Raw genomic sequence first — 13,346 nt, 5'->3', positions numbered from 1 at the left:
TTCTTGATTTTTTTTTTCCAGTAGCTGTCTTGCCTGAGAAATCAAGATTCTTTCCTCGTGTCATCATGTACAGCTCTTGAAGATTATTGGTTTTATCACTAAATAGTTAGACATCTAGAACCTGAAGAAACTAGCATAAAACCAATACGAGAAGTAGAACCATTCTTATAGAGAGCTGAAGAATCATTTCTTGGTGCTGTCTCCAAAAGTGAGCTTGCAAAACAAATCAGAACTTTGAGATTGTCAATAATTCAGGATACGTGTAACTTATTTCTGAAGAACATATGGCCACTCTAAGGGTACATGGTTTTGTCCAAATATGGAACAGGAAGATGGGGATGTCTAGGACCAAAGAAGCATACATTGAAACAGTAGAAAGAAAGAAGAGGATCAAATTGGTGGTGTGTTTCACCACTGGAGAATCTGTAACTTTTCAACTAAATAATATTAAAAATGTGGTCTTTAGATCATATGGAGAAAAGCAAAATCACCTGCGTTTAATTTTCCAAAACAATAGCTTCTTGTTTATGGAAAGATTATATTTCAGAGATGCTGTACAGTTGAAGATGTTCCTGGATAGAGTCCATCAAAATAATACTCAGTCATCTGTGAGACCTGGGAAGGATGGAGATATCTTTGCCAGGAAGACAGCACCGAAGGAAATCAACAAAAACTCATTCCACAAAGCAGGCAAGAAGCCACGTAGTAGATCTTTTCAGATAGGAGAAGGAACTCGAACACCTGACCATAAGAAGAGGAAGCCAAGTAGTAGATCTTTTCAGATAGGAGAAGGAACTCGAACACCTGACCATCAGAAGAGGGCTTCATCTGCATCAAAGTCATCAAAACTTCATTGCAAAGATTTATTAGAGAATAGATACGGGAAGAGGAAAAGGATGGTATCATCTGGTTCAGAGATGACTGGGAATACCCCCAAAAAGACTAATTCTGTAGGAAAGATGAAATCCCAGACAAATCCCTTGAGGCATGTGAGCCATGATGAGAAGAAAAAATTGAGATTAAGAGTGTTAAAAAAGAAAAAAAACGTAGAGTTTGAGGCCTTAATAAAGACCACTTCTCCTGGAAAGCCTCAATTGGATGGCACAGGTCTTCTTCAGATGCTGACTGAGAAACTATATTTGGCGTTTCTGTTGGCACCAAAATATAATGCAAATGACCCAGAGTGGGACAAACTCAAGATGACTTTTGATTTCTACCCAGAGAAATTATGGCAAGGCCTCCCCAACTTGGGAAACACCTGTTACATGAATGCAGTTTTACAGTCCTTATTTTCGATTCCATCATTTGCTGATGATTTACTCAGTCAGGATTTCCCATGGGATAAAATTCCCCTTGGTGCTCTTAGCATGTGCTTAGCACAGCTGTTTGTTTTGAAAAATATTTATAACATAAAAATCAAGGAGCGGTTACTTGTAAATATTAAAAAAGCCATTTCAACAGTTGCAGAGATCTTCTCCGGCAACATACAAAATGATGCCCATGAATTTTTAGGCCACTGTTTGGATCAGATGAAAGAGAACATGGGGAAATTAAACACAATTTGGAAGATGAAAATTGAATCCAAAGAGGACAACACCGCTCAACAGGTCTTTGCTGACAGTGCTGCCACCAGAGTGCTCATTTGTCCCGTCATCACTAATTTTGAGTTTGAGTTGCTGCGCTCTATTATTTGTCAAGCTTGTGGTCAGGTTGTTCTCAAGACAGAAGTGAGCAATTATCTCTCCATTAACCTTCCCCAGGGAATGAAAGCGCTCCCTTTGTCTATTCAATCTGCTTTTGATCTCTTCTTCGGAGCAGAAGAACTTGAGTATAAATGTGAGAAATGTCAGCACAGGAGTTCTGTCGCAGTGCACAAGTTCAGTAGGCTCCCCAGGGTTCTCATTGTTCATCTGAAACGTTATATCTTTAACGAGTTTTGGTCGCTGAGGAAGGATGACCAGGAAGTTGTTATTTCTAAGTATTTAAAGTTATCATCTCACTGCAATGAAAGTACCAAACCACCTCTTCCTGTGAGCAAGAATGTACATAATAGGGACATCCAAGTCCTAAAAGTCTTTCAGAAGTTGAGTGCTGAAAGACTCCAACCATCAGCACTTTCCCAAAAGTTGACCTCAGCATCCAGGGTTCACCGGGTTCCACACGCTGGGCCAGACAAAGAGTCTAAACCACAAAAATCCCGGATTCTCTATGAAGGGTCACGCAGAGAACAGCAGAAAAAAGACCTGGGAAAACGTTCCAGACTGAATGGGACAGATTCCAAATTGGTGAACTTAGGAGATGGAATAGTCATTGAAAAAGAGGTATTAGCCGCTGGCTTAATGATAGATCTGGAACAAGTGTCCCCTTATCTGATCTGTGACAATGAAGGTAAACCCCGCAGTGGTCCAGAAACACACCTTGCAGGCATTCATCTTCAAGAAGCATCTGAAAATCGAAAGCGAAAGAAATACAAGAAAACTAATACACTGGTAGATTTTGAGAGTGTTGCTGACACCGTTGAGGACTTTTATGATGGTAAAAAAAACAGAATTTCAAAGGAATCCCAAAAACTGGCTGAACAGACCAAGCAGCAAGAAAGGGTGAGGCTCTATGAACAAGCCCTTCAGCAGGCACTGCTTCAAGCCCTTTTGAAGCCACATGTCCAGTGGTACACACAGAACCTCAGGCGACACACAGACTTAAGTCTCCAGGGGGCCAATGTGAATTCTCTAGGTGAATCGAGTTCTAATAAAAGCCCTGGAAAGAAACAAGCTTTGGATACAAAGACAGAAACGGAAGCCAAGACACCAAAAAGAAGTGCCGAGATGAGAGATCTCTACGCCTATCGGCTCATTGGTGTTGTCAGCCATCTTGGGAAGTCCCCAAATTCAGGCCATTATATCAGCGATGCCTATGACTTTGAGAGGCAAGTGTGGTTCACTTACAATGATCTCCAGGTATCAAGTATCCAAGAAGCTCTGATGCAGGAGGCTAGGCTTTGCACCGGGTACATCTTCTTTTACATGCACAATGAGATCTTTGAAGAGCTGTTGAAAAGGGAAAAGAACTCCCAGTCTCATAGCGCAGAGACAAGGGAGACCCCCCAGGAGAAATAAGTGGAATGGACTCCTGGTTGCTCACATCTGCTTGACTGCCTTATTGGCCACCACTTTCTCCACAGAACAAAAACTCTGAACTCTAGCCAAAGATGAAGAGGCAGTTGGCATCCATGACCAAATTTCAAGCAGAAACACTTAGGGAGAAACCTCCATTCCTAACCCTAATACAGACACTTCAATCCCACCGTTCCACCTGAAAAACATTCTTTTCTACTAGGCTAGAATTGTGCCTTCCATATTTGAGTGCAGTGGATTTTAAGTCAGTCTTTGAACCAGCAGCAGGGGCATGGAGAAACCTCTTAGAAATGCAGATTCTTGGGTCCCACTGCATCCCTACCTAGTAATTCAGAAACTCTGGTTAGGGCGGGTTGGTGGTAGGAAGCAGAGATTTGATGGAGGTTTTGTCTGATGCTTGAGAAATTTAGAGAACTACTGGCATGTTAGAACATCTTGGTGGATTTTCCTGTTGTATATTTGAATTATGTATATTTCTAAAGGGGTTTGATTATGTTTTTTGTCTCTTACATTCATGTATGCCTTTCCTTCAGAAACTTAAAAAACAACACACACACACAGAAATCACTCTTCTGATCATACTCAGTGATTTGATGAAAAAAATTTAGTTTCTGGAGGCCTGACCAAAAAAAAATCTCCCAATTGTTTGTTAAACTCCTTTTACTCAATGCCAAAAGGGCTATACAATCTTAAGCTATAAACCTTAAGGACGGAGAACTTATTTGCTCTTAAGAACCTGACCCATTATTCCTGTTTGCTAGCAACTGTTTTTGGTGTCGTTTTGGTCTCAGAGAGGCACTTGCTTTGCCTCAAAGGAATATTGATTTATCATAACTTTATCTGAGGCTTTGAATAAACCTCTGCATTCAACATTACAAGACTAATTCTAGATTTCTTTTATTTCTTTGTATCTTTTAGCAATGCTGGCCTTATTCCTTCAAGGAGTAAACAAACAATGATACTTTAAAGTGGACCTGTAGGCTTTGGAAGTCTTACTTGTTACTGATTTTGTACAGTATCATAAAACTTGCACCCATGTGATAACATCATAAAACTTGTGCCTATTTAATACAATGTCATAAAATTTGTGCCTGGAGATGATCTATCTGCTTCTTGGTAGAACCTCATGGATCCCAAGAAGATGGTCATCTTCTGTTGGAACTTCATATGATTTAGGAATTTGGATTTCTAAATCATAGGTGTTATCTCTGTTCCCTTGCCCTTTTCCACCTCTGAGGCAGGGAAGCTGTAACACCTTGCCCGTTTGATTGGGACAAATTACTTATACATCACTTATACTTATACTAAGAGTCTTTCTCACATCCCATGGAGGGACTGAATTTTTGGTTCCATCGATACCAGTGTGTGCGTCCCCTTTTACATTGTATTGTCTTGATCTGGCTGTAATTAATCCAACAGCTTGTTGATACTCTTAATGCCAGAGACCCTTAAAGAGGTGAACTGGAACTTAGTGGCATGGCAAAGTTAGAAAATGCCCTGGAAGGGGGAAACCAGATTCAGAAGTCAGGGAATTCTACTGTTCCCAACACAGTGTATTAAGAAGGAAGTCGGAATGAGACCTGGGGATTATTGATGTGGGAAGGGGCACCTTCTACATTGAATTAATGAGTCTTGCGGAAGAAAGTGCTGCAGGCACAATGGCGAGAAACTTGTTTGACTTGTGTAGTTCTTCAGCAGCTGCAGTGGCTGAAGGCTGAGGCTGGGGTTACAACTTACAAGGAGAGGAGTGGTAGTTCAGGTTCGCAGTTTCACGCTTTTGACTTCTCTAGAAGAGCTCAGTCTGAGCTCAGTCACATAGGCATCAAAGCAGGAGTTTCGGTAAAAGGAAGTGAAAAGTTATTTTGCTTTGAAAGGAGAAGGAAGATGCCAGTAATTCTGAGATTTAGAATGTCTGGTGTGGGCACAGAGTGTGACCCATCCTGCCTTTGCTGCTCTTCAGCATGTAGTACCTCCAAAGTGCAGGGTATGTCTGAAGGTCAGGAAGATGGTTGGGGTATCTGTGACAGAGAAGCTCTGTCTTCTTGGACATATGGTTTGGGTGGAACCCATCATTGCCCTCTGAGAAGAAATTTGGGGTGCACAATGAGCAGCTGTATGCTACTATTTGTCTTGCTACATGATTATTTAAATAAAAGATTACAATAACTCTAAGTGACTTGGCGGCTGTTACTTATCAGTGCATTTTTATTCTCTAATTTACAGATCAGGTTTATTTTTTTTAAGATTTGATTAGTCTGTTTGTTTGTTTGTTTACTTGGGGGAGGGAGGGGCGGAGGGAGAGGGAGACAGAAAATCTTAAGCGGGCTCCACATTGGGTGTGGGGCTTGATTCCATGACCCTGAGATCATGATATGAGCAGAAATCAAGAGTTGGGTGCACAACTGATTGAGCCACTCAAGCACCCAAGCACCCCCAGATCAGGTTTCTTTTTTAATTATTTTTTTAACAGATTTTATTTATTTATTTGAGAGAGAGAGCGAGAGAGAGAGAGCATGAGCACTAGCATGGGGAGCAGCAGAGGGAGAGGGAGAAGCAGATTGTCCACTGAGCAGGGAGCCTGACATGGGGCTTGATCCCAGGACCCTGGGATCATGACCTGAGACAAAGTCAGACAATTAACTGACTGAGCCACCCAGGTGCCCCCAGGTCATATTTCTAAATAATCCATGGATATAAAAACTTCGACAATTTTTCCATTGCGTCTGAAACAAATTACCACAAATCTAATGGCTTAAAACACAACCTCAATATCTTACATTTTTGGGAGTCAGGAGTCCAAGATGGGTATCCTAGGGCTAAAATCAAGATGTTGGCAGGGCTACAGACCTTGTGGATGCTCTGGAGGGACCATCTGTTTCCTCGCCTTTCCCAGCTTCTAGGGGCTTCCCCACATTCTTTGGCTCATGGCTTCCTTCCTTCACCTCTTCAGCCAGCTGTGTCAGGTTGAGTCCTCACACTGCCATCTCTAGTTCTCCCGTTCTCCCTCTTTTGCTTTCCTCTTCCACTTTTAAGAATCATGGGGGGACTGGCCCAGTGAGTTAATCCAGGACAGTCTCCCTACTTTCAGATCAGCTGATTAGCAACCTTAATTCCTATTTGCTTTGTAATAATAGATTTACAGGTTCCAGGAGTTAGGATATGAACATCTCTGTGGGGCCCTTACTTTGCCCACTAATGGTCAGTGAAAAACTATTTTGTCCCAACAACAACAAAAAAAAGCAGACTGATCAGGACTAAGGACTAAAACTTAGACATCTGGAAATGGTTCTGGTCACTCCACCAGATAAAGAACCCAAAGCACGTAAGGTTTTGGCCAAGGATGAGGGAAACTGTAATTGGTCACTGAAAAACAAACAGCTTGAGACCAATTACAGAAACAAGGGCTATAGCAGCTTTGCAGATTTTCTGTATTTTATGTATACATCTGTTAGTCTATATTCACCGTTCTCTTTTTCTCTATCCTGCTTCCTTTATTTTATTTTATTTTATTTTATTTTATTTTATGCACAAGCTATTGGAGGTTAACTTTACAATTTAGCCTTGAGGCAACAGAATATTCAATGGGTGCCTGCCTAAAGTCGAGGAGTAATTACTAAAGCCCATGATGGATACCAATGACTTAGGACTCTGAATCATTTAATTTGGGTGAACAGTGAAAACATATACAAGGATAGTTATATCTATCTAGTAGATGGAAAGAGGAGATATTTTGCTGCTCTAACAGTTCAAATGTATGTAGATGGGTGCATAGGAAAGCTAGTAACCAAGGGGATGGGCTGTGCCAGTTACCAACATATTGCCTCTCAGTTCCAAACTTAGCCTTCAGCACATGTTCTGCAGTAATGGACCGAATTCTTTCAGGCATTCTTTCCTTACAAGGAGCCACTGTTGAGCTTTTCAGTAGATGGTGTGGGAGGCACACTACAAAGGGAAGGGGCTCTCTGGCTGTTGGGTTAGTAACGTGAGCTGTGATCGCGTCTGTCTAGGGTTGTGCTAACCCAGCTACAGAACCAGAATATGTGGTCCCTAATGACCTCACAGCTCCAACCTGGTCTGGTGACAATGTTCTTGATGCCACCTCAACCTGGACACCACGATTTCCAGTGCTCTGGTCTGCACCTGGGCCCTGATTTGTATTCCATTGCCCTTCTAATGCCCAGCCTTCTTGACAGGAATCTACACACTGCAGGCTTCCTGCCATAGCCCCCTTAATGTCTCTGCATGACTATGTACCTGGCCATTGGCTGTAGCTCTACTGGTGCCCTGGAGGGTCCCTACTGAGGACCTCGCTCTCTCTGCATGCCTTTGCATCCACACACTGGCTGAGGCTCATCTGCATCCTGACTGTTCTACTGTACCCTCGGTGGTTACTTCCTGCTTGCCCAGGGACCGGGGACCGTGTCGGGCTCAGGCCAGCCCCAAACTTCTCTGCCATTCAGTAGGCCACAACTATGTCATCAACAAGATCTGAACCCTGGCCCTGGATATCGGGGCCCCTTTCCAAATTAGTCCTTTCTTGGACACTCTCCCTCAGCCTTAGGATAAAATACAGAGTTTTCTTATATCCTATAGTTACTCTTATCATAGGTTAATAATTCTTTCTATTAAACTCCTCCTGTTTAAATAACTAGTTTCTACCCCCTGACTGGACACAGATGGATACAGAGGCTGAGCATGTCAGGTAATCTAGCTCTACTATTCCAATTAATTCCAAAGATTTTAATGCAAGATTCTTTGATTTGATTTTATTTTGTGTTGCTTTTTGGTGCAAAGAAGGCTGAATGGAGAACCATAATCCTTCAGTTGCTCGGAAGAGATGGCTAAGATACCAGGAAAGCACCTCTTATTTTAATGTTCCATCTGCTTTGTGAGTAACAATTAGAACTGCAAGATGGTTTCATGGGGTGACTTCAGTTCTGACAGTTTCACACGTGTCAATGACAGGGACCTTGGGCCACAACATCACTCTAGTGTCTACATTCATCCTTTATCAACCTGGTTATACTCCTGCTCTCTTGTTGACCCCAGTCAGTAAAAGTATTTCACAAGAGAATTCTTTTATTTTTTGTTTTAAGATTTCACTCACTTATTTGAGAGAGTGAGAGACAGCATGCTAGCAGGGGTGGAGGTGGACAGAAGGAGAGGGAGAGGGAGAAGCAGGCTCCCCATCGAGCAGGGATCCCAATGCCGGGCTCCAACCCAGGACCCTGGGATCACAATCTGCGCTGAAGACAGATGCTTAATCAACTGAGCCACCCAGGCACCCCTTCCACAAGAGAATTCTTAGCAAAGTATGTTTCTGTAACCTAGCAGAGTGGATTATATCCCCCACTGAAAGTTTCTGTGGCTGGCAAGCAGCAGTGAGACAGTGACCTCCAGGGGACCCCTGGTTGCCACTTTGACTCAGTGGTGATGCAATGCCTGAGTGGCACAAGGAGGCTCACATCCGGCGCTGGGCACTGGGCATCACAGTGCTGGGCTGCAGCAGCACTGTGTCCATGCAGGACGAGGCCTTCCCTGCCTGCAAGGTACAGTTCCAGCCCTGGCCCCGGCCTGATGCCCACCCCCCACCACCACCACCGCCGTATCCCGGAATCTGCCCCCGTCCTGAGATTCACCAGCATCAGAAATTAACCAGGTACGCTACTTTAAAAAAAATCTGCAAGTTTCACACAGATTACCATTAGTCAGGCTACTCTTTTAAACTGAATCCGTTATTAATTCTGAATTCTGTATGGCAGGCTGGCCCCTGGAAACACAGGCAGGAGCCAGTGCTGCAGTCAGGAGTGTGACATCCACAGGGCCAGCTGGCAGGCTGGACACTGCTGGAGTCTTGAAGCAGAATTTCATTTTTGGCAAACAGATTTGCTCTTAAGACCTTCAATTGATTGGATGAGGCCCACCCATATCATCAAGGGCAATCTCCTTTACTTAAAGTAAACTGATTGTAGATGTTAGTCATGTCTCCCACATAATTTACCAGCAATACCTGGATTGCTGTTTGATTAAACTACAGCCCACACAAGTTGACAATATAAAACTAAAACATCACATGTGTTATGTAAATCCACAAACTTCATGTACCTAAGAGAAGCATGAGCAAAAGCATCAGTTTTGTTAAAGGGCACTCTATTTTGTGTTCCTATCCTAAACCACTATAAGATAAACAAAAGAGTCTTAGGAATAAAAAATGTAATTGGGCAGTATTAAGAACAAAACAAATCAAAAACACCAGGGGCATCTGGCTGGCTCAGTCAGTAGAGCGCACGACTCTTGATCTCGGGATTATGAGTTGGGGCCTCATGTTGGGGATAGAGTTTACTTAAAAAAAACCCCACTGCCTAAGGAAATTGTTTCTTGGACTACTTAATAAAACTTTCAGACAGTTATCTGTCCGGTTTTGTTAGTTGCAAAAAGTATCACTGTTCTAAACCACTTTTGCAGCATACAACTTCCTGCATAAAATTAAGCAGGTTTCCAAGAATAGAGTCTTTGCATCTAAGAGACACCCCTAATTTCCTGTCTCTAATTCTACACCTATGAGTCATCAATTCTGGGGTCTCTGGAACGTGCCTCGGCAGTTCTTTCTGCCATAAGAGCACCTGTAACCCTCACAACCAGGGTTCTCAACGGCAACGCATACTCCCTTGCCTCTTCTGCATATTCCCAAAATTTCCTGCCCCAGAAATGCGCAAGGTAGGGAGCTAGAGAGGTCATTAGGTGGATGGATAAAGGAAAATGGTCACTGCTTTTGTGCTACGATTTGAGGAACATTGGGAATGCCAAAAAAATAAGCCTGTGGCCCAGAATTCAGCTCTGTGTGGTCTACGGGCTAAATATGGTTTCCTCTGTTTCTGTAAATATTACTGGAACACAGCCAAGCCGGTTCATTTACATATTCTCTAACTACAGCAGCCTGGTTTAGTAGTTGTAAGAAGTCCTGGAAAGCCTAAAATATTTACAGTCTTGCCCTTTATTTTTTTAGAGAGGTTTTTAAAATATTTTATTTATTTGAGAGAGTGGGGGGGAGGGAGAGAAAACATAAGCAGTCAGGGTGGCAGGTAGAAACAGGCTTCCTGATGAGCACAGAGCCCGACTTGGGGCTCCATCCCAGGACCCAGGATCATGACCTGAGCCAAAGTCAGATACTTAACCACCTGAGCCCCCCAGGCGACCCTGTCTTGCCCTTTAGAAAGAAAGTTTACTCTTCTGTAGACTATCGTTCTTCTAGTACTTGAAATTCCCTATTAGGAAGACATCATTCAGGAACGTTCCTATAGCTAAAGGAAAAAAACCCTGGACAGATACAATACCCCAGGGTTCATAGGGTCAGATGTTTTTCTCTCCCAAGTTTTAGGCTGGGGCAGAAGTGAACACAGTGATAGGAGGAGGGTCATAGGAGGATGGGGCACGGAGAGGTGCTGGAGGGCAGAGGACATGAGTGAGAGAGGGAGTGGCTGTGGATAGTTTACCTACGTAGAATCAGGGAGAGAGTAGGGGGCACAGCGTAGCTGTGACACAGACAGCACTTTGGCTTAAATAAAAAAAAAAAGAGAGAAAAGGTTCTGGTTGAAATGAATTCAACTAGCTTCAACAAGGAGTAACAGAGGGCTTCATCTATCCTAGCAGATGGGGGAGGGGGGGCTGCCAACCTTGAAATAACAACATCAACTCCAGCTCCACCCTCTTCCTCAGTCCCCAGTCTATCCAATCAATCCCTGTCTCTTTCTTTTCATTCATTCCTAGTGTCATCAATCAACGCAGTCAACTAAAAATCCTTTGAGTCTATGCTGTATATAAGACAACATAACTGATGAAACCATGTGGTGCTGAAGGGGCAAGTAGACATGGAAAGGGATAAAAGTCCTGAGAATGGGTTTGCTGTGGTCCTGGCTGATGAGACAAAGCTTCAAGACAGACAGACATGGCAAATGAGCTGAGCCTTGCGTGTGGCAGGGAAATCAGACGTGTGGAAAAGGGGTCATCTCCATTGAGGGGAATGGGCCTAGCGATGGCATAACATACGGAATGCCTCATTCTTTTCCTTTTTAAAGATTTAATTTGTTAGAGAGAGTGAGAGCGCACAAGCAGGGAGAGGGGCAGAGGGAGAGGGAGAAGCAAATGCCCCGCTGAGCAGGGAGCCTGACGCAGGACTCAATCCCAGGACCCCGGGACCATGATCCAAGCCAAAGGCAGACACTTAACCGACTGATTCCCCCTAGGCGTCCCAGGAATGCCTCATTCTTATATGACAACACATCGTGGGACTAAAGCGGTATCTAAGACTCTATGAAGTAGACCATCAAGAGCGGTGTACAGACCTGCACCCAAGCTCTGTGATCACTAGAGAGCCGGCGGAGCCCCTTTAGACTGCTCACTTACACTTAGTTAATATGGAAGGATATACTGATTAATGGTCTCGTGTATCCAGGGAGACTGTTACTTAGGCTAAAGAGAATAGAATCCTGAAAGTTTGGGAGGGGAGCGAGTGACAGCCCATACACACGCCTTGCAAAATGGCATCCTCGGGAAAACAAATGCACTGTGAGGAAAGAAATGTGCCTTCTGAGTCCATACTGAGACCACACTACGAGATTCTACAGTTCACTCATGCTTTTGTGACATTCTTTAAAAATTAATAAAATGTGACACATCTCTGGTTTGTTTACAAAAACCTGTACCAACTTATCTCCCACAAACCACAAAATATTCTGCAGGAAAAATATGCAAGCTAAGTCCTGGAAAAATCTCTCCTTTGCTGTACCTTTTAGAAACTAACCCCCACCTAAAAGGCCACTGTTGAATATACATGTAACTCTGCACTTCGCTGCCCAGACAGGACATCCTCTTCTCTCTCCCAGTCATCTTCATGGCAGGTAATGGAGGTGAAGGAAAGGAGCAGCTCTTCCCTACCGGGAATTCGCCTTTTTTTTTTTTTTTTAAGATTTTGTTTATCTATTTGACACAGAAAGAGCGAGATCACAAGTAGGCAGAGAGGCAGGCAGAGAGAGAGGAGGGGAAGCAGGCTCCTTGCTGAGCAGAGAGCCTGATGCGGGGCTCGATCCCAGGACCCTGAGATTATGACCTGAGCCGAAAGCAGATGCTTAACCCACTGAGCCACCCAGGCGCCCTGGGAATTTACTCTTTGTATTACCGCCTTCCTTATTATATGTCCAGTGACCTCCACAAATTGTATAGTAGTCTCGTAAAGTATGCCAACATGTTCTCAGATGCATTGAGGTCCCACGAAGTTTTGAAGCAGCACGACACATTGTGCTCATCTACACTGATTACTTTTCACAGCAATGCTGGGTTCCACTCACGATCCATCCCCACGAGAGCCAGCACCATGTCCCTGAGAAGCTGGCTAGAGTATAAATGATACCTTTCTAGCTGAACAACATTTAGCAGAAGAACGGCTGGCAACTAGGCGGTGCCGCCCAGGATACAGGTGACTACAGACATAACAAGACATTTGAGAACTCGCCCCTACTGCCACATAGGCACCCGTCATCCAACCACTGAAATAAACAACTTCTTGCATTCCAAAAATGACAACACTGTGTCCCCACCAAAAGACACATTTTTTTCTTTGAATGAGTTTCATCCCAATTCCCAACAATCATGATGCCCTGAGAGTAGGTAGAGGAATATGTGGCCGCCTCAGAGAGGTCCCCATGTTAAGTCCCAGAACCTGCGAGTATGTTATGGTACATGGCAAGGTTGCTAACCAGATGACCTGGAGGGGTGTCTGGGTGGCTCATTCGGTTAAGCATCTGCCTTCTGCTCAGGTCATGATACCAGAGTCCTAGGATGGAGCCCCAGATCCGGTTTCCTGCTCAGCAGGCAGTCTGCCTCTCCTTTTCCTTCTCCCTTGCCCCTGCTTGTGTTCTCTCTCTCTCTCTCTCTCTCTCTGAAATAAATAAAATCTTTAAAAAAATCAGGTGACCTTGAAATGGGAGATTACCCTCGATTATGTAAGTAGGCTCAACCTAATCACAATGATCCTTAAAAGTGAAAGAAGGAAAAGAACTAGAGAGATGGTTGTTACCAAGGGCTGGTGGGTGGGGAAAATATTGGTCAAAGTGTATAAGCTTCCAATTATAAGATTAGCAAATTCTGAAGATCTAATGTATAGCACAGTGATTATAGCTAATAATACCGTATTATGTACTAGAAAGTTGCTGAGAG

General features: G+C 43.6%; 1 protein-coding gene across 1 annotated transcript; it reads left to right on the top strand.

Annotated features, from left to right (window-relative positions):
• The first annotated feature begins 284 nt into the window (after positions 1-284).
• Positions 285-3,283, top strand: USP26 (ubiquitin specific peptidase 26). Its single transcript, XM_059158485.1, has 2 exons — positions 285-697; positions 758-3,283. Exons 1-2 carry the CDS (start codon positions 285-287, stop codon positions 3,114-3,116), a joined length of 2,772 nt encoding a protein of 923 aa, XP_059014468.1. The 3' UTR covers positions 3,117-3,283.
• Positions 3,284-13,346: the final 10,063 nt, after the last annotated feature.

This window comes from Mustela lutreola, chromosome X (assembly GCF_030435805.1).
Source record: "Mustela lutreola isolate mMusLut2 chromosome X, mMusLut2.pri, whole genome shotgun sequence".
NCBI lineage: Eukaryota > Metazoa > Chordata > Mammalia > Carnivora > Mustelidae > Mustela > Mustela lutreola.
Note: the sequence above shows the minus strand (reverse complement) of the source record. Positions and strands in the feature narration are given on the sequence as shown.

Excerpts from the sequence above, each read along its gene's own strand:
- USP26 (XM_059158485.1), top strand. The coding sequence starts at position 285 with ATGGCCACTCTAAGGGTACATGGTTTTGTCCAAATATGGAACAGGAAG. Across the intron at positions 698-757 it reads TTCCACAAAGCAGGCAAGAA|GAAGCCAAGTAGTAGATCTT; the intron begins GCCACGTAGTAG and ends CCATAAGAAGAG.